A 22,600-nucleotide genomic window follows, 5' to 3' on the forward strand; every position below is an offset into this window, starting at 1 on the left:
AAAATAATAATAATCAGATAATCCTTAAAGTGACTGGTTAATAAGTACAGATAGGGTGAACTTACAGAATCAGCTGTTTGCCACAACCAGCCCTTTAGAACTTTCTTCTCCATTATAACCACTTACTTTTAAGGAAAGGCCTGGTGCGGTAATGTTTTTATTGTATGTGATCTTTCAGGTTTGTGTGTATTTGTGTGTGTGTGTGTGTGTGTGTGTGTGTGTAAAAACCTCAAGTGACTGGTTAATCAAAAATAAAATTCAATAGCTGAAAATCATCCCTGTGAGCTAAAGAAGAAGAAGAAGAAGAATGGCTTCAGGAGATACCTAAAAGTCAAAAGTGTGGACACCTTCCAAATATCTTCTGGAAGGCCTTTGTAATACAGGGAACAACTAACAGTGCTCCTCTGGATGATCTCAACCATAGAACTGGGATTTATGGCAGAAAGAGCCAACAGACTGTGACATTCAACTAGTGGCCAGTGGGAGTGGCACAAGTCCCATAATAGTCAAGGGCATCTGAGATCCTGGAGCAAGAGCAAGAACTACTGATAGGATAGATGTCACCAGATCAGAGGGACAGGAAACAGTGTCTAAAGGGACTTTTGTCCCTCACTCACAATAAATATACCCACATGCGATATACTGTCAAATCTGGCTATAAATATAAATTAGGCAGTCAGAACCATAAGGAGACTGAACAGTGGAGCTTAAACGATGCCAATTAGCCCTCTGATTTTTCAAAACAGATGACACAGAAGGAGAGAGGGACTCTGCTAGAAGTACATGCTGGACCTAGACAAATGATGGATGGGCATTGCCTCCAAGTGAGGGTGTTGCACCCTTAAGCTATAAAGGATTCTGCTGTACATCTTTACCTGTCTCACACAAAGGGCTGCTCCATCCAGGTTTGCATTCACATTCATCCGGTGCAATGCATTTCCCACCATTGTGACAATGCCTATTACATACCACTAAAAAAACAAATTAGTCCAAGGTTATTTGAGCAAAGTACAAAGTACTGATTTGTGTTTTTTTGCTTCAAATTGTGCTGATCAAAATCCAGAGCAGCTATGGAAATTTTCTCAGCCCATTTGCTACTAAAACTGAAATGAGAATGATATGTCACTTCCTTTTGTTTCCTGTTGAACTATAGACTATGAAAGTATTTATACAGAGGCACTTTTTAAATATTCCAGTAATATAAGTGCATATATATATATCCATCCTGGGTAACCTAGTGTTCAAACATGGAGCAAAGAGTGCTATTCCAACACTATAATACACATTTGTGGTTTAAAGGTAATATAGACAGCTTTAGCTCTAAGGCAGATTATTTTGCTAACCACCTTTAACAATAGTTTGAACCTTAATGGCAAAGTTTGCTACTTTTTATTTTCTCTGAATATTTTTGCATTTGCTTGCATAGCCTTGAATTCCATAAGCATTATTGCACACAAGGCTTTTTCTATTATCAGTGCTCATGCACAGCAAGGTGGGCAGACTTCTTATATAATTGTAATGTGCTTTAGGAAAGCACCGCACAGGGGTGATATTCAGACTTAAATATATTTGTAGACTGTAGTTGCTACTCAGCTGTGTACTGAACGTACTGAACGTACTGAAGTACGTTTCCGAGCACGATTCAAAGTGTTGGTGCTGACCTTTAAAGCCCTAAATGGCCTCGGTCCAGTATATCTGAAGGAGCGTCTCCACCCCCATCGTTCTACCCGGACACTGAGGTCCAGCACTGAGGGCCTTCTGGCGGTTCCCTCACTGCGAGAAGCCAAGTTACAGGGAACCCGCCATGTGGAACGCCCTCCCACCAGATGTCAAAGAGAACAACAACTACCAGACTTTTAGACGACATCTGAAGGCAGCTCTGTTTAGGGAAGCTTTTAATGTTTGATGCATTACTGTAAGCCGCCCAGAGTGGCTGGGGAAACCCAGCCAGATGAGTGGGGTATAAATAGTAAATTATTATTATTATTATTATTATTATTATTATTATTGAAGAGGCCTCTGTTCAGTCATCTTGCTGTTGCTCACCAGGCACTGGTGAGACTGACACAGGGCAAATGTACCAGCAGAGCCAATATGCCACTCCTGCTGGTGTGTTTGCACAAGTCCAACCTTACCATCACCACCACTTCCTCTCTAACTTCCAGTAAGCAGCAGTGATGTAATCAAGCAGAGGTCAGATGAACAGCATGGCCTTACCAAAGTGTCCACTACTACTTATGAAAACTAAACGTAGGCTGCATTCTAGGATAATGTGTTGAAAATACAGGGATGTCAACAAAGAAAATAATTACATTCAAGAAAGGCAAAATAAAAACAGATGCACATACATGTTTCACATCTAGGACCCACAAATCCATAAACACAGGAACAGATATTTGGAGTGATGCATGTTCCTCCATTCTCACATGAGGGATCACAAAATGCTACATTAAAATACAGAAAGCAGATAATTAGAGATTTGACACGGTATAACAGGTTAGCTACAATCAGGAGCCCCAGTGACCTGCACTCTGTTATTCTCACATAGCATTTTTCTATATTCCACGACTGCAAAATATGAACCTTCAAGATTTGCAGTAACAGCACAAGTCAATGATTAGAAGAGAGGGCATCAATAGCTGTGTCAGCACCACCTCCTAGCATCTGAAGGTTACACCAGTATTTCAGAAACATTACGAGAGTGCTAATTGCCCATATTTATTTGTTTGTGATATTCGACGTCTGCCTACTCAAGAGTTCCAGGCGAGGAGAAAACAATAACATTAAAATCACAATTGACAATAAATCAATCAGCACCATAAAATTAAGGCCAAACACCAATAAAACAGATGGCAGAAGCAAAAATGAAACATCCCCAAACCACCCCCCCCACCCAAAAATTGAGCAGAGATGTGCATCTTTACATATCATGTTTGCCCAATCTGAAATAGCTTTTGAGGCGGCGTCTTAGAAATGAAGGGAACAATTCAGCATGACGTTAAGGCAATTGTTCAACCATGGGAAGCATTTCAGCTTGCTAGATGGAACAATTCCTCCTTTCCTCACCCAACACACTGTCCCAGGGGTTCTATTGGGAACCCCATATGTACTAGGAAGCAGAAGAATTATGAAAGGGTGGGGCGTTACTGTGAGAGAGGGGGTTATTTTGAGAGGGGGTTATTGGTTTTTGTATTAATTATTTATTTGTGTTTTTATCTTGTGAACTGCCATGATATCTGAAGAAGAAGAAGAAGAAGAAGAAGAAGAAGAAGAAGAAGAAGAAGAAGAAGAAGGGGTGTCTGGCTTCCACCTACCTTGAAAGCCTCAGAAAGACCTGCAGCTTAATCAATTTATGTTTAAGGCATAAACTGGGCTGGTGAAATTCAGCTCCTTCTCAAGTTTCAGGTGCCTGTACTGTGATATATGGGATCCTCCTTAATGAGGGTCCTGGTTGCGCGCGGGCCCCAAAGGCATCCCCGCTGGAAGAGTTGTTGCTGGGCGTGGCCCAAGCCTTAACCATTGGGCCCCAGGGTCATGCCAGGCTGTTTGGGCCAATCAGGGCGGTTGGCGGTTCCTGGGGCCTATAAAAGTGGCAGCGCGGCATAACTGTGGGAACTTTCATTGTGCTGCCGAACGCCCACCCTCCCTCCCTAATTTTAGGTGCTGCTGCTTTGGCCTTGCTTTGGATTGGGTCGTCTGCTTTGGAGCAGGTGCTGGGTAGGATTTTTTTCCATTTGGCAGATTGGATGTAGCCACTTGGTTTTCGCCTCCCCCCCTTAGCAATCGCCACAACTTTGTAAGGTTTGGTGGTTAGGCATTGGCTTATTGAAGTGTGTGGGTCTGGAGGTGCGGCCATCACCTGCCCCTCCATGAATAAGGGTATTCCGGTAAAGGAATCTGGGGGCCCTGGATCTTGCCTGAAGTCCGCTTGAGGGGCTAGGGCCATGTCAGGACCACAGGAACCCCGGGGTGAGCTTCGTTGTTCTTTATTGATGTTGCTCCCTCGTTTGGTATTTACTCTTTCAGACTTCCAGCCAGAGAGTCAGTTATAGTCTGTTGCCAATGCCTAAGCCAACACCACTCACTTAGCTGTAATCAATAAAGTTGTGGCCTAAATTTTGCCCAGTAACTTAAACTAAAATTATGTGTCAGTGTGAAGTTTTCACACTGTTTTCAGGGGAAGGGCTGGGGGCCTCGAAGCGCAACCATTTGCAAGGTCCTTTAAGTCATTAATATTTTGGTGGACCCATCTTACAAAGCATACTACTACTATCTTTTAAGGTACAAACCCAGTTGAGAAGCCATCCCCTCTTTGTAACAGTATTTGGCTTCTGTGTATTGATCAGCATAATTAGACAGTTCTGTGTTTCTGAATGAATTAGTACAAATTTTAGAAAATTGGAATTGCAATGTTCAGTGAAATCCACCTACAGCTTTCCTAAAACAGTTGCAACAAATTCGGCATTTTTACCATTAAATGAAAAGAAGATGAGCATTTTATATAATGATGCAAATAAGTAACCATCCAAATAATATCATAGTATATGCTCAAAGCTGCTATTGTTTTATGAAGTGATACAATCAGTTATATTGGGGTGGGGATGTTCCTGAAAATTGTTAGCTGTTTTAACAACTACTGTCACATTGTCCCTGTAAGGCATAAATTTCACCAAGTGTTATGTATTTCTTTTCTCTTTGTGAGTCATCTTTCTCTTTTCATCGTATCTTAAATTGTGAAGGGCACTGTATTTTTTCACTTCCCATGCCAAATCACTTCACCTATTATTTCACACATTTATACAGAATATGAAATTAAAAGAAATCTGCTGCTTGTTAGGAAGCCAGAGTTGAAAAGTGAACATCCTGGTTAGAGAAAACATAAGAAAGATATATAAAGTATAACTAGCAAGCTGTCACCAATAATAAAAAAATTTTTTTAGTACTAAATGGCTTTCCAAAGCCTGCTCATGTCTCTTATGTGACAATTTTCTTCCCATCCTACAAACTCTCCACAACTTATTTTTTTTAAATAAAATGACCCATTTTTGCTCACATTTTCTTATGCTGGCAGAAAATAGTAATAAGGAGAACATTATTTCAGCAAATTGACAATTTTATTGCAAAAAATATATATTGAAGTAAAGCTTTTTCCAATCTATTTCCACCATATAAGGATTCGATGTTTTTTGGTTTCAGTGGCCTTTAAAATATCAGGGAGTGATGATATGGTCACCACAATGTTTGATTTCCCATTTTTAATGTGAGAACACGGAAACTGCTGAGTGAATGGGGAGGCATCTCTTGTGAGCCTAAGGAGATTCCTGTTTAATACAAAAAATGCAAGTTACAGGGGTGAAAGGGGGGGGGAGGGTTTGAAGGGGAGAAGATATGAAACAAAAGTGATGTCAGCTAAAATGGCACAGAATAGAGGAAATCTCACTCCTCTGTTCACCTCTTGATACCTCCGCTCAATTTTCAGATCACCCCTAATTGATCATTCTAGATTGGGAAAGCAGCTAAGGCTCATTTAGATTTCCAGCCCAAAGTTTTCCATGCAAAACTCCCCACAAGTTACCACAATGGTCAATCTACATACAATCTAATAACATACATAGAATCATAGAGTTGGAAGAGACCACAAGGGCCATCGAGTCCAACCCCCTGCCAAGCAGGAAACACCATCAGAGCACTCCTGACATATGGTTGTCAAGCCTCTGCTTAAAGACCTCCAAAGAAGGAGACTCCACCACACTCCTTGGCAGCAAATTCCACTGTCAAACAGCTCTTACTGTCAGGAAGTTCTTCCTAATGTTTAGGTGGAATCTTCTTTCTTGTAGTTTGGATCTATTGCTCCGTGTCCGCTTCTCTGGAGCAGCAGAAAACAACCTTTCTCCCTCCTCTATGTGACATCCTTTTATATATTTGAACATGGCTATCATATCACCCCTTAACCTCCTCTTCTCCAGGCTAAACATGCCCAGCTCCCTTAGCCGTTCCTCATAAGGCATCGTTTCCAGGCCTTTGACCATTTTGGTTGCCCTCCTCTGGGCACGTTCCAGTTTGTCAGTGTCCTTCTTGAACTGTGGTGCCCAGAACTGGACACAGTACTCCAGGTGAGGTCTGACCAGAGCAGAATACAGTGGCACTATTACTTCCCTTGATCTAGATGCTATACTCCTATTGATGCAGCCCAGAATTGCATTGGCTTAACGACAACAGCACATTCATAGAATGAATTGAAATCCAAAACATATACCAACTGGGATAAACATTTTAGAAGGCTTCTTGAAAAAGGAATGTGTTTAACAGGCACTGGAAAAGCAATAGAGCATGTAGGTATTAGTGAGTAAAAAAAAAGTTTAAGGATCTAAAATAAATGCATCACATTTTCCATATTATACAAGAACAAAGAAAGTGCGGAAGCTCCTGTCTATACTGCTGACTTTTGTTTCTGGATGGACACACTACAACCCAAGCACAGCTATGCTGAAATCATGGAACTGCCCATTGTTTTGGTTGGGAAGGTGGGGGGGGGGGGGGAGAAAAGAAACAAATAAATTCTATATCCAGATGGAGATGGGAGTGGGAAGTTACTGTAGCATTTCTTATCTTTATCTGCTCAACTGCGAACAACATTCACAAGACCTGGAAGTTCCAAGATCTTTTCTAGACTTCAGGGTTTTTTAATTTTAAAAAAATCATTTTCATTTAACTCTTTAATTCACCGTCTTCTTTGTATCTAGTGAGTATCCCAAACATGTTGAAACCACTACCTTATTTTTGAGTGGCTCAGTTCACTTCCACCCAATTTCTCTATTAGATGATGTGATAAGAATCATCATGTTAGTCCTGTAAAACTATAAATGCAATGTGCTCAAGGACTCAGATAGTGGAATTCACTGAACTAAGTGTAATTTACATCAAAATAAACTTGCAGATCTTTAAAAATCACTTTTATTTTTAAAAAATAAAACACCAGGCCATATTTGCAGGCCTCTCCTACATAGCATCTGGGATACTCACAAAAATCAGTGCTGTGTGGTTGCACTTATTTTGGCATTCAGAAATACAAACAGCTTATGTAAAATAAAATAAAAATTAACGGTAGATTTATTACTGAAACTATGATTAGCATAAATGAAACAGCCTATGCAACATTCATCTTGTTACTCTGGATGCGTTCTGATGAAGGTGAAGCTGCATTCGGTTTTTTACTTCACCTAATTAAACAATTAAGGGAGATACAACCTGTTCAAAACAGACCACAGACGTCATTAGAGAGTTTCATGTAATTACTGATCACAGTCCCATCAAGTGCTGTTGCTGTGCAATCACTATTTAAAATGGATGTACATGAACAAGAGTGGTGCCTGGCGGATAATAGCCGTAGTAAATTATTTATCAACATCTAGAATAATTACATGATAAAATAAAGCCTGATGTCTGGGGCCTGCGGACAAGCCCAGTGATTCTCAACATTTAACTACATATGATATGATTGAAGGAGGTACACTCTAGATTATGTGGTTTATGGACTGCGGCCTATAATAAAAGCTAACACAACTGTGGCAAATCGATGGCAGCCTTTGTCCAATAGAGGTTGCTGTTTCTAATAAGCTTGAGTAAAGCGTACCACAATATTTTAAGAACCATATTAGGCAATGTAAACTTTGAGGCATGGCAGCTCAAAGCTGTCATGAATACAGATGAGAGGTATGAGGCCCATTTGATTAAGACATTTGAATTTATTACTGAAATTTAAACTAGTAAAATACTAGCATTAACATTTTATCTCAGCCATGAAAAGTTGCCTCATTTTAATCTTCCTTTGGGCAACAAAGCCACAGTCATAATCTTTGTACATCTATCTGGATATTCCATTGTAAATATGCCACTGGTATAAATCTCAGGGGAGAGGAATTACATACAAAATACAATTATTTCTTGCATGTATTCATAATGATGAAAAGTTAATTTTGTCAGGCACAAGTGGTACTCAATGTTTAGCATTCTTATCCTCAATTTATCCCCCCCACAAGACATTTATTTACTGTATTCTACAGTTCTCTGAAGGCCTCATTTGTCAAGAATATGACTGTAGGATTTTGCATTACTTTATTGTTTTAACCCTCTAACTACCTCAGTACCCTGGCTCTCACCACCAGGAGTTAGGAACTACTAATACTACTATTACTATCCTTAAAGATTAGCTTGTTCTAGCAGACACAACAAAATATCCAGTCTAAAATATTCTGCAAACCTAATTTTTAATATTCACATTTTGCCATGCGAAAGCAACAGACTCCACCCCGAGCTATCACAAAGTCTGCCACCTGGTACCTCAAAGAAGAAATGTCTGTCCATGTCCTTGTAATAAACTGTGCTTAAATGCAGTGCCTGAAGTGGGTTTAAAAAATGGAAATGGGATTGCTAGGCCAGACTCAGTTCTATCAGCCTGAAAGAAGTGGAATGGTACCCAACTATAATCACCACTTAAAATAAGGCTTGTTTGATATTTTGTTTGGTTCTTTGAGAAGCATAGATACACACAAGCACTTCATGCCATAAAGAAAGAAAGAAAACGGCAAGAGCCTTTTCCTATTTTTTATTCAGTGCAGCACATATTCTGGTGCACTGCGCTGTATTTCAGAAGCACTACAGATATCTCACTTGCAGATCCTGCATAGGTAGAATATTCATGACTCCTTACGCCCTAAATCAATGGCAGCTACCCAAGATATGACACGAGTGATACAATTAGTAACTGTGTAAATGCTTTTTAAAAGAGAGAATAGCAGGCACAGAACAGAGCCCTAGCTGGGGTGTGTGTGTGTGTGTGTGTGTGTGTGTTGGTTTTTTCCCCTGTAGCAATTCTATAAAATTCCACTATCTCATGATTTGGGAAAAATGCTTCTGTAATTCTGGAAGCACAAAACAGGGGGGAACAGGAAAGGAGGAGAGAGAAGTGAAGGGATGTGGTGGCATGGGAGAACGAAGAAGGGTCAGATAAGAGTAATGTATCTGTGGAGGCAGTTGCTAGCACAGAAGGATGAAGGAAGGTGGGAAAAGGAAATTTTGAAACAGGGAGTTTCGTTTTTGTTACCAGATTAATTTATCTGAGCCCACAGACCAGAAGATCAAGTGCCACATCAGGGAAATGTTTGAATGTACAGTATGTGGCATGATTAGGGTCTGGTGTTATTTTTCTTCATTTCTGTAAACTTTGAGCTTTTAGAAACCAGTGAAAGGTTTTAATTGTGTGGAAGGCTTCTAGTGTGGGTGGATGATGGATTGTCTTTATTTTAAAGGAGTAGACTTTTGTGCAATTGGGAATATAGTTTGGAGACTAAGGATTTCACACTGTATGGAAAATCAATGGCTAAATTTGGGGAGCAAAAAATAGTGCATGTGTATATGTCTGTCTGTCTATATAATTTTACTAGATGTCGCTGTGTTGGTTTTGACACTGATTTTGTTTCTTGTATGAATGCTGAGTGTCTAGGGGGAAGGAACTGGTCCATTATTTTCCTGCAGTAATTTAACAAACAATAAATAACCCTCATGGTCACTCTTAAAATAAATAAAAAAACAATCTGTATTAATTCAAAAGGGAAAATCAGCATATGCTGATTGAAAAAACCTGTCACACAGTTTTTTAAAAAATGCTGAACTGTATTTTGTAAACTAAAATATTAACTATGAATGAAAAAGTACATCACAAACTACAGTGTAATTTGTTTTAATAGAACAAGGTATCAGAGATTAAGTAGTTAATAACCAAATATACAAAGTAACCTATTAGCACTTGCTATGGCCATGAATAACTAGCATCTGACTTACAAGCATCTATTTTCAGGTGCATATATGAAAACTTGAGATAGGCAGTGGTAAACCTGCCTAATATATGGGGTTAGACAAGTCCTAGGAACAGCAGGTGAAGAAGCTACATTTCTTGGGCAAATAGATTTTCATGCATATGGAAATTTAATTAGATTAATAGCACAGGTTATTTAATAATAAAATGATGAATTTAATTTGCAAGAAGAATTTCGAAAGAGGAATATACCCAGTCTTCCGTAATTGTGTATAACATTATTTCACTGTGCTCCTTTAAATTGTCTAATTAATGTGCTAATTTAAGCAGGAAAGTTAATCATCTTTTTCATAATGCAACACAGTGATTATATCTCTGGAGACATGTATATCAGGTCATAGGACAATTATCCCCTCCTCACCTCCAGACTACTAGTGGAAGATTTTAAAAGTAAAGTTATAATTTGGTACAATATAGGTTGTGAGTAATTGTATAGTTAATAGACATATGGTACATTCTGTTAGTTTCATTTATGCCTGTTTTAACGTTACAGACGACAACAGATGTTTTCCCATTTTTTCATTCAAGCAATTTGGTCATAAATTTCAGTGGTCAACTTGTTGAAGAAAGTAGACTCTACTTCTAAATGTTGTGAATTCAGACATTTCTCCCTCTATCTCTCATACCAAATAGTTGTTCCTAGTAGTTGCTCCTAAGTGAGTGTACTGTCTAGCAGTTGCTAGTATATCAGCACATGATCTGTGATTCTGGAAAATCAAAAACAGCCAGATATGATGTTGGAGCCATTGGATGTTGGACCCAGACATGCCCTTTGTCAAATGGAAGGGCTCCTTCCATTCATGGAATATTAACACAGGCACTACTTTCTTCCTGTCTCTTACCTTGACATTCAATTCCATCACCGCTGTATCCAAATGGACAGGGTCCACATCTGAATTCTCTGTCCTTTGTTGGCTCACAAAGCACACCACTGAAACATGGTGTATCTGCACAGGTGACTTTCTTCTCAAGTAGCAACTTATCAATTGGTGTGGAAAGGCCCAAATGATTGGCTGGGGAGGCATGAGGATTTCTGCCCCAAGATGTCCATACTGGAATCCTTGTTTTTGTAGAAGCTCCTGCTGGGCGGATGGGGCCTTGTGGGGTTATACCAGAAAAAGTAGCTTTCAAATGGGATGAGGAGGCCAATGGTGTTGCTAAAACAGAAGTACCTGGGCGGCCTGCTTTAAAACCAAGAGCAGATCTAGTGTGTGAAGTCCCAAGAGACTTTTTCCCAAAAGACTGTCCATCAAATGAGTTATGAGTCTGCAAATCAGCATGTGGCCTTGTATTTAATTTCTGTTGAGTGGAAACATTTCTTCTGGCAAGTGACTGGGCATGACTCTTATAGTGTGATAAGATTTGGGCTGCCCCTTGGTGAGTTGTTTCATGGTGCAGAAGAAGGCTCTGGGTGCTATTTTTCGCTTCATCTAATGAAATGCGTCTGTGAAATTGTTTGGAATTCAAAAGCAGCTTCTTCACAGATGATGCCAGAGGCCAAGGTTCCACTCTTTCACTGGCTAGTGGTTGAATATCAACAGTGATAGGATATCGAGCTGTAAGGAAAGTTGTTTCTGGTTTGGAGATGTGGACTTGTGAGAGCCTCGAATCAGTATTATTTGATTTCTTTAAGTCATCTTGAGTGGAAGAAACCTTAACATCCCCGGTGACTTTCATTGGTACGTCTGTCACACTTTGGGTGGGCCTTGACACTAAAAAGAAAGAAATACGGATCAGGAAGTATTTAACATTTGCTAGTGGCATGGACAGCCTTGACATGGCATGGGAGATATGTGGTCAGGATCTCTTGTGGGTTTGATTAAGGAAGTGGTGCTGTGGAGAGATTGTAACCCTTTCCTCTTTTGCCTATCAAAATCCTTCCTGAAGCTGCTGCAGTTGGTTTTGAGGGGGAAATACAGTCATACCTCGGGTTGAATACGCTTCGAGTTGAGCGCGTTCAAGTTGTGCTCCTCGGGAACCCAGAAGTAACGGAGCGCGTTACTTCTGGGTTTCGTGGCTTGCACATGCGCAAACACTCAAAATGACATCACGCACATGCGCAGAAGCACCGAAAAGCGACGCGCGTGTGCAAACGCGCCATCGCTAGTTACGTTTAATTCTAGATACAAATGGGGTGTGTGTGATACAGGCTCTTTCTTGTATGTCATCCCTTTCAATGTAACTTAATAGCATCTTGGGAAGGGGGAGAATTTCTATCAGGAAAACAACTGCTTTCTCAGTATGCCTTTCCCCCTTTTCTATAATACACATGTGAGTGTTAATTAGTAAAATAAAAACTTGAGTGGAAGAAGGTGGTCTATTTTAAGGGTGAACCTCAGCAAAATGATTTGAGAAAGATACTAGAAAGCACCTTCCAGCTTTGCATACCAGTTCAAATGATCACAATTATATAAATACACTGTAGAGGATGTTGTCAGGATGATCTTTTACACAGGACCATAGGAATCTAAGTGAGAACATTGTAGTCCAATATTGTCAACACTGAATGGAATCATCTCTCTAGTATTCAGACAGGAGTCTTTCTCAGCCCTTCCTGGAGATGGTGGGGACTGAACCCATCAGCTTGCATGCAGATGCTCTATCACTGGGCTATGACTTTACCAGATTTTGATGTGTTTGCAAAAATAGTGCATATGATAAACACCTTTTTGAGACCTAGAAATGCATGCTATTTCTTAATATACTCTTACTGTCACCCCTCTCCATGGGAGAGGCCTTTTTCCATCAATACCACCCCTGCCCTCCCTTTCTGAATAAGGCTATAGACTTTCAAGACTGGAAGAGCCTTATAAAATCAAGCTGCCATTCAAAAGCAGGCTTATTCATGCACCAGCTCTCTTCTGCATAGTACTTTCCCCGATTTAATGCATAGAATCGCCACCACAGTGAGCCAGTAGCACATCATGAAGAAATCAAGGACAATGGAGGTCCCAGTGCCACAATGGATTCAGAAAGAAATTTTCTCCTACATCAATGTTACTGACAGCATGCAGTAGCAGTTGAATTTCTGTCCTGATTCCTTACCAAAGTCTTTGTATGTTATTTTGTTTTAAACATCTACTCTATACGTTTCCCTATAACCATAGGGGGCAGCTTATAGCATTAATGCACCACAAAATGGAGTTGTTTGGGAATATCCATAGTGCAGTTGGGTCTTCACCACTGTGTGCACGATAGAGATTTTGAACTGATGAATAAAATGCAATGGGAACCATAACATGGGGATGTCTGTTGAAAACTGCTAGTGTTGGAATAAATTTCCCGTTTCCTCTTCCATTTAATTCTGAACTGTACTTTTGCCGGCAGGATAATCACATTATTTCTCATTTGAAGCACTACATAATTTACCAACCCCTGAGAAGAAAGTAGGTTTCGTTAATAGAAATTAGAATCAGGGCAGCATTTTTTATTTATTTCTTAAAGTGGCACTTTTTGTCTAACAAAAAAAGGTTGAAACTGCAAGGTTTGTCTAAGGTTATGGTTCATATCTTCAAATCGTTTTTCATGCAATCAATCAATACTTTTAAATCTATATACCATAAATCTATATGCAGAGGTGGAGCTGGTTAGACCTATTCATTTTGCTTATTTAACCTACCAAGTAATTAAATATTGGATTGGATGGGGGGAAATACCAATGACAGTGTTCAAGGTCAAAGTTGACGTTATATTCCCCTCCACAAAGTGTTTTGCAAATGCAGTACCAAACTGGATTTCTTTCTTTCTTTCTTTCCTTCCTTCCTTCCTTCCTTCCTTCCTTCCTTCCTTCCTTAAGTGTCACGCATCTTTGGAAATATGTAAGCAGAATGAGCTACAGCTGGAGTGACTTCCTTCTAATACGAGTATTTGCCAAGTTGCATGCTTGGTATTATGGGGAACGTCAATGTCTTTGTAGCTTAAAAAAAATCAAAGGGAAGGGCCATGACCACATTGTTTATTACTTATGGCAAGTGTGCTGCAGAAAAGGCCTTTGGCTAGTACTTAAACAATTTAAATTTGGGTGTGTGTGTATTGTTTTGTTTGGTATTATATTATGTATCTTTGTGTTTTTATATTGCATTTTATATTTATATTTATACTATGATCCTCAGATGAACGGCAGTATAGAAAAGAAAGAAAGAAAGAAAGAAAGAAAGAAAGAAAGAAAGAAAGAAAGAAAGAAAGAAAGAAAGTGTGCTTATTAAAGAGTAGCATTTAGTGCTGGGGGATCTACCTGCAAATATTCCTTTGAAACATTGACTTGGCTATAATTGTAAATTGGGGTTGTATTACTCATGTTATCTTCTTGCAAGGAATCCCAAACCTGCTTTTCTTCCTATCTTAGTTTTCAGCATCACTGGGTCTGAAAACTGTAGATCAGGAAAGCAGCCAGAGTGCTTCTATATGACTGGAAACATTATTACATGCTTTGGTGACAACCAGGCTAAATTATTGCAACAGGCTTGACACAAGTCTGCCTTTGAAAAGTGTTTGGAAATCACAGTTGGAACAAAATCCTGCAACCAGAATTTGAGCTGGGGTGTGTTTACTGGAGCATGTGACTCCACTATTGGACATTATTTATCGGCTCCCTCCTTGTGTTCCCTTTGAGAACACAATTTGAAGCATTGGTTTTTACCTTTGAAGCCACAAATCGTTTAGGGAACACCCCTATCCCTTGCCTATCCATGTAAATTTGGCTATCCTTCCACTGGGTGGTAGGCGTGAATGGTGTGATTGACAGCTGATGTCTGATCAAATTGATGCCAGTGGAGAATAAACCAGTGGGTACCAAATGACTGAAGAGGGTTTTTATTGCACTTCTACCCATGAGAGTTAGAAACTCTCTCAATTCCTCTCCTTTAAATAAATATTTAGCTATCGATATAATGAAATGCCTCAATAGATAGATGCGTTAGCAGTCCTGTTCACAATTAAACCTGTGTTACTTCCACCTGGGCATTTACCCACCACTGGATCATTATGAGCCGCTCTGACTGGCCGTGCTGAATATTTCCCTCACTTGGCTTCCTATTTTCTTGTCACAGCTTTACAATGTACTCTATAATTTTAAGAATGCATCTCATTATTAAGACAATTCAATAAATTTTCAATTTGTATAGCTTTAGTATCGTTAACATTCAGTAGCACATTCTGAATAGCTCATCCTTCATTTAGAAAAATGACTGCAAAGAAACATTTCTCTGACGTATTGTGCTCTGAGGTTCATTACTTTAAACTAGAAACATACACCACCAACACCACATATGCCTTATCTAAATTGTCGGGAGAGTATAGAAAAATTATATTAGTCTAAGGAGTCTTGCTACAAGAGTGTAAGATATCGTCCCATCTTTCCATTTATCTCTCTTCGCCTCTTTATTAACCGCTTCTCTGGGTTTCCCCTCTGAATTTCTTTTGTGACACAGAGAATCTATAACCTAACCAGGCTTTTAAAAAAATAATAGGGGGAAACCAAGAAGACTGAATAAGTCAACAAAATTATCAAAGAGACAATGACATGGTATGGGCACTCAACAATGTCAGAAGCCATGTTTTTATATGCACTGGTGCTCAACACTCCACATACTGTGTGTGTGTGTGTGTGTGTGTGTGTGTGTGTGTAGTGCATCCTTCTAGTCAAGTATAACTATATGCTAAAATTTAATAGGTTTCTACTAGGGCTGGGCGATAACTGGTTTTCAGTAGTGTGGCATATCACCAGCTAAACATCGTCATATATCAATATATCACGATATCTGAAATAAGGAAGGAACTACACAGAAATGAACAGGACAATGTCCTGGCAGCTGCTACTGCTTAAGCGTCTAAAACAGGTAAATGATGATAATATTAATCACCTCAATGTACTACTCAAATTCACCAGACAAACTTTGCACGTACATGTGTATACATGACATCTATTTAAAAGGTGGCTTCCAATGTGACTGTGATCATGTCAACTAATTCACTCAGTCTCCTCAAATGATTCACAGATCATTCAGATTCTGTGTTCAGATTCTGTGTCAATAAGGAAATTCAGAGGAAGGAATTAAGTCCGTATAGTTAGAGCTATTGTTTTCCCAGTAGTGATGTGTGGAAGTGAGAGCTGGACCATAAAGAAGGCTGAACGCCAAAGAATTGATGCTTTTGAATTATGGTGCTGGAGGAGACTCTTGAGAGTCCCATGGACTGCAAGAAGATCAAACCTATCCATTCTTAAGGAAATCAGCCCTGAGTGCTCACTGGAAGGACAGATTGTGAAGCTGAGGCTCCAGTACTTTGGCCACCTCATGAGAAGAGAAGACTTCCTGGAAAAGACCCTGATGTTGGGAAAGATGGAGGGCACAAGGAGAAATTATATGAATCAGGCAGACATGGATTAGGGTGCAGTTGCAATCCTAATGACATCCAGAATTCGTTTCTAGTCAATTAATGGGATTTAATTCCAAGTAACTCTAGTTAAAAATGGACATATATTTGTTCTCCAAATCTCAAAGATTTCTCAGCACATCTCCATGTAGAGTGTGTGTGTGTGTGTGTGTGTGTGTGTGTGTGTGTGTGTAAGCATTCACTGGTAGTTTACCAGTGAGATGTTTTTAAAAGTTTAGTTGGAATAAAAACGGTGGCAAACATTGTTGCAAAGGCTTCATTGCTGCCAAGTGAGTGGTGCTAAAATCTTGAGTTATTTTATAGCAAAAGAGGTTGTATTAAGTGAGAGCAATCTATTTACTCATGTCATATTAAAGGACTTATTTATTTGTCTCAGAGTCCAGATCATTCCTTGGTTTTCAAATGAAAATCTTTCAGAACAGTGTAATTGACATTTAAATCCATTTATTGCTGCATTTGAATAAAATGAGATCGAAGAATTTGAAAGCTTCAATCATTAAAGCAAACACAGTCCTGGCATGCAGCAATGATGAGGTGGAGTGCAAGTCAGAGGATATTTTTCTGAACTGTATAAGATGTGAGAGGAAATAGCATTTAATTCTAGTTAATCCATTTAATGCTTAAGATATTCCCCAAATGCTGCACTAGATATATCCCTCTCCGTGCCAGCTACTTCATTATGAAAAGGGCAACATAAAGCTACAGAGAGCATTTAGCAGGAGGAAGCAATCAGAATTCAGGGCTATGGTGAGTGTAACATTGCACTGAAAAGCAGCAGAATATGCTGAACCTAAAGGAACTATGAAGAATTGGGTAGGACACCAAATCCCACTCTTCTCCCCTCATGTCCCCTACATGAGTAGGCGAAAAATGCTGGAAGGCCTATTGGCCCTCATGTACTTGGAATTACATTACATCACGAATGCACATTGTCAACTGGAAAACAATCAGTAAAAAGAGGAAAGCAATGATTATTTTTGGACACCTGTCAAATTCACAATGAAGTAATCCATTTTCATGGATCATTTCTGAATCAGATGTGGAGAGTGCTGGCTTGCCTATCATTAAATTCAGAGGATATTAAGTACATTTATGTCCCAGTAGAAAATTAAATGTTCTTTGGTTATTCATGCTAGTTAAATAATGTTTAGAGTAGTAGCAGTAAAAACTGCCAATGTTGAAATAGCAATGGTGGTGATTATGTTTGTTGACCATGCACATGCCAGCCATTAGACCTGTTCCCTTACTACTGCTGTGGTATCCTTCATTTATGTAAACACGCCAGATGGGAGTTAATAACAGCAGGGGGCATACCCTGAGTATTCCAATTTCTGACAAAATACGTGATATATATGGGTCTTTGCAGCTGTCTACTCTTCACACATTGACTTGTCCTAAAATGTCCATCCCGTGAATGGTGCCATAAAACTACTTATGCATAAGTATTTGGAGGATGCTGCTGGGACATCATTAGCTCTTCTTCATTCCTACAAACCAGACCAAATATAATATTAGCCAGATGAAAGAAAGGATTGTGCCCCCCCCATATCCAATCTTTTAGATAAGAAAGTTGACACGTTTCCTCATGCAACCTCCCGGGTATGTCTTTCCAGCTTTCTGCAGCACCTGAAATTAGCATGAAAGTTTGGGAGGCAGTTTGAGGGAAGGGTGGGAGAAACTGAGTACAGTGGTACCTCGAGTTACAAACGCCTCGGGTTACAAATGCTTCAGGTTACAAACTCCGCTAACCTGGAAGTGTTACCTCGAGTTGAGAACTTTGCCCCAGGATGAGAACGGAAATTGTGTGCCGGTGGCACAGTGGCAGCAAGAGGCTCCATTAACAAAAGCACGCCTCTAGTTAAGAACAGTTTCAGGTTAAGAACGGACCTCCGGAACGAATTAAGTTCATAACTAGAGGTACCACTGTATGTCAATTTTAAACAAAAAGGGGAAAACCTCCATATTTGGAACAGCCAAAATTATTATTTTTTAAGCAGTGGAATGCTGTACCACTGAGAATCCCCCCCATACAGTGGTACCTTGGGTTACATACGCTTCAGGTTACATACGCTTCAGGTTACATACGCTTCAGGTTACAGACTCCGCTAACCCAGAAATAGTGCTTCAGGTTAAGAACTTTGCTTCAGGATGAGTACAGAAATCGTGCTCCGGTGGCACAGCGGCAGCAGGAGGCCCCATTAGCTAAAGTGTTGCTTCAGGTTAAGAACAGTTTCAGGTTAAGAACGGACATCTGGAACGAATTAAGTACTTAACCCGAGGTACCACTGTACTCTATTGAAGCCTAAAGTGAAGCTTTCTTTGCATAACCTTTGCTTTGTGCATTCTATCTCTTTTATCATCCCAATCTCTATATTTACTAATAGTGCAATACTAAGAATGTCTGCTCAGAACTACGCTCCACTGAGTTCAATGCTGCTGCTTTCCAAGTCAGTGTAGGCTCCATGTAAATGGGGATGAGCAGTTTTCGTACAGTTTCCTTAAGATGGGATGCAAGTTTAAAATTAAAAAAATAAATAAAACTGGTTTCTTTCTAAATCATACCAGTCTTATAACTCCCGAACTGACCTGCTAAATCAGATAGATGGAGATGTACCCTTGAGGTTCTTCTGGAAAGTCCATCTATTTATATACTCCTAAACACAACCTAGAGGGACGCAGGTAGTGCTGTGGGTTAAACCACAGAGCCTAGGACTTGCCAATCAGAAGGTTGGCGGTTCAAATCCCCGCAACAGGGTGAGCTCCTGTTGCTCGGTTCTTGCTCCTGCCAACCTAGCAGTTCAAAAGCACATCAAAGTGCAAGTAGATAAATAGGTACCACTCCGGCGGGAAGGTAAACGGCATTTCTGTGCGCTGCTCTGGTTCGCCAGAAGCGGCTTAGTCATGCTGGCCACATGACCCGGAAGCTGTACGCTGGCTCCCTCGGCCAATAAAGCGAGATGAGTGCTGCAACCCCAGAGTCCGGCACAACTGGACCTAATGGTCAGGGGTCCCTTTACCCTTTACTTTTAAACACAACCTGCACACCATGTGACCAAGCTGACAGTGAATCCAATGGTTCATGGTCAGAAGCGCGTTGTAGGAGCAGAGGAATGGGAGGTCCCATTCTCTGAGCAGAAGTCCACTTACATAGCACTGGATTTCACCCTGAATATAGCCCACTGGGCCTACTAGTCAGATGAGCTGTCATACAGGTCTGTTGGGCTATGTTGGACTTTGGTTGGCCACAAGTTATGCAGTTGATTGGTATTTTACAGTTTTTGAGAGCTGACATGGGATGAAAAGGCATTCGGTATTTTATCATTGGCCCATAGTAATTAATATTTGACTGTTCTTGACAGCTGACATTCAGCGGTATTTAGTATTTCACAGTGGACAGCTTATGAGATTTCATGTCTGATGCCTGCCAGAATCAAAAATGTAAATATTTGTTTCAACTCTAATTAGAAGATAATATTCGTTTGTGAAATATGTGATGACAGCACAGAACTACATACATTCATGACTTTAATAGAAATAGTGCCAGCAGTGAAAGTACCAGTTACTCATTTAAGGTGAGACTGCAAGGTAACAAAGGAAAATAAAACAAGTATATGATGCAATAGAATTTTAGGATATAGAATACTAAGATTATTATTGCTAATATATTTCAAGGATGCATCAGTGATAATTAAAACTGAAAAAATGATTCGATTCTTATGGCCAGGATGTGAAACTATGGAAAGAATAGCTATGGAAATCTGTAAGAGATGTCAGAGAGCACTAGCTTCCAGTAAATTTATATGTGAATTTATGAATCAGGATTGTACCTACTGTCCTCTTTCCCAAACACCACGTGCTCATTCTTCAGAATCTCTGAACAGGAGGTTGGATCCAGAAAAACCTCCACACCACCCTCCTAGTAGCTCACACAGCTGCACAAAAAGGCTCCCTTGAGGGTCAAAAGACCTCAATGAATGGGGGTGGGGACTGTGACATAGATTGCTACAAGGGAAGGGAATACCTCAAAACTGGCTACAGGCAACCTGTGCAGGTGGAGTTTCTGAATATCAGTGTTACTTTCTTACTATTTTCTGGGATCCCCGCTTTCCTCTCTGTCCTCCTCATAGTCCCATGATCTTTAGGAGAGCCTGTGCAATGGGCTGAGAGTCTGCTGGGGTGTAGAGGACAGTGAAGTCAGTTTCGCCCAGCTTCCTTACACATCTGTTTCCCAAGATCCATGTCCAAGGCTAAACACACACAAATGTACCTAACCTGTTCAGTTCCTAATCACACTGGAAGCCAACATGCAAACAACTTGCAGAAACATTGAAATGTTTGGACGCTGGGAATGAGGATAATTGACACAGCCTTGCTCATATTAAAGTGTTTCCATAGTATCCTGAACACTATTTTTCACATTAAGGAAAAAATAGCTGTGAACTGCCTTTTTATGACAGCATAAGTAGAATATTGGACTTTTTACAGATAAATGCACATACACATATATATGTTACATTAAAGGTACAACAGGTAGATAATGTTCCCATTATCTGGATAATTATGAAATTACTCAGAAGGGTGTTCTCTAAAGACAGAGCAATCCATCAAAATTATTTTCATTTTGAATTTCATTACCTTAATGCACACAGTAGCCAGCTAGCTTTCAAAATCACTAGCCAGATAAAGTGGGAAGAAAGCCAGGGCATTCAGGTCTTTAGCAATATTATTTTTTTCATACATTTGTAAACATATAAATTAGGCGCATTTGGCAAGGGACTGATTGGGTGTATTGAGAAGAAACAGATCAGTTTAGTCCTGCAAGGCATTATTCTATACATGAAATTAAGACAGCATGGAAAGGGAACTGGACCATAAAAGCTCCCACAAAAGGTAGGGATGGTCAAATTTGTAAAAGATAAGGCTATCAATTGCTACTAGCTATGATGGCTATGTTTTGTTGTTGTGCATATCCTCCAGCACGCTGCAGAGGAAACTGGGATGCTCATCTTTAGGGGCTGTGCTCCTGGAGTTTTGTCAGCACGCCGAGAGAGAGGGGGTGGGGGACAGACAGCAGTGCACTGATTGGTGGATGTGGGGCAAGTGGAGACATAAATATGGGGAAAGGTGTAGAGTGACAATACAACCTAAACTTCTGGTAAACAATTGAAGACTCTGAATCTCTACGGCATGGAAAGGCGCAGTTCTGGCTCTTAGGCACTCAGCAATGAACCCCTGCTCCCTTCTCTGATGCACAGTTTTCCACTGAGAGTGTGTGTTGAACCAAAGCGGAATTGCTCTGGAAGCCCTGCAAATGCCATCTTGGTAGTCAAGATAACCCCACAATTAATTGCTAGTTGTTGTAATCATGAGCACATATATGTTTAATATTCAGTTGTTTGATATAAGTTAATTGGCTTGTTTATGATACTATCCTTATCCGTGGGCTTGGGGTGCTGCCACCTATGACCTCATCTGGTCAGATGAAGCGATAGGAAGTCCTGGCCAAGGAAGTCCTGCTGCTTTGGGTGTAAAGAATATATGCTCCTTTGCTTGGGTGCCGACAAGCCATCTCCTTGCTGCAGTGTCCATCCCGTGTTTGCTGTAAGTCTACACCTTTCGTTAATAAAGCATTCAAACTGACCACTGTCATTTTTGACATCCTTGTTTGGTATCTCTGCACCCACCAGCCCTCCTTTGGGCCAGTGAATCAGGACAGAGAGCAGAAAGCCAATTTTTCAATTGGAGACTGAAAGTGCTAGGAGAAGTTTGCTCTACATTCTTCCACATCTCTACACTGGAGGAGGAAGAGCCAGAAGTAGCACTTGGAGTGTTTTGGGATGGGCAAGCATCAGGGAGAAGCAGGCAGGCAGGCAAGCAGAGGCATCTGCGCTGTTGGTACCGCTGTTGCAGCTCCAGCCACAGCTGCTGTGGGGAGGCAATAAAGAAAGGCATGAAGGAGCCAGCACAATCTGCGCCAGTGACTCTGTTGGGGACTGCATTCTCTCAGGAGCCCAAAGAGAACATCCTGGGATCCGAAGCTGGTATGGCTTCCATAATTCCGGAATGTCCCAATCAAATTGAGACTATTGATAAATATGCAAGTGGGGAGTGCACTGTGGCGCACTGCTCTTGCTAGAAGGCTTCCCATGGGTTGACACAGCATGAGAACATGATGCTGGACTAGTTGGGTCTTTGGTCTGATCCAGAAGAACAGTTCTTATTCATTAGTGATCTCACTCCCACTCTCCATGTGCTGTAGGATTGCCTGGAAATGAGAAGTCTGCTTGACTATGTATAGTAAACCATACAGGGTGGGGCAAGTGCTCCACAATA

General features: G+C 40.3%; 1 protein-coding gene across 1 annotated transcript in view; it reads right to left on the reverse strand.

The window, feature by feature from the left end:
• Window positions 1-22,600, reverse strand: part of LOC308477018 (von Willebrand factor D and EGF domain-containing protein-like) — a 209,713-nt gene that overhangs the window by 36,147 nt on the left and 150,966 nt on the right. Inside the window, exons 22-24 of the mRNA XM_081005140.1 lie at window positions 10,717-11,586; window positions 2,349-2,444; window positions 876-971 (exon numbers count right to left, since the gene is read on the reverse strand). Of these exons, the coding sequence (XP_080861266.1) occupies window positions 876-971; window positions 2,349-2,444; window positions 10,717-11,586 (1,062 nt within the window). The remainder of the gene's footprint in view (window positions 1-875; window positions 972-2,348; window positions 2,445-10,716; window positions 11,587-22,600) is intronic.

The sequence above is a fragment of the Podarcis pityusensis genome, assembly GCF_964106645.2.
Source record: "Podarcis pityusensis genome assembly, chromosome: 1".
Classification (NCBI taxonomy): domain Eukaryota; kingdom Metazoa; phylum Chordata; class Lepidosauria; order Squamata; family Lacertidae; genus Podarcis; species Podarcis pityusensis.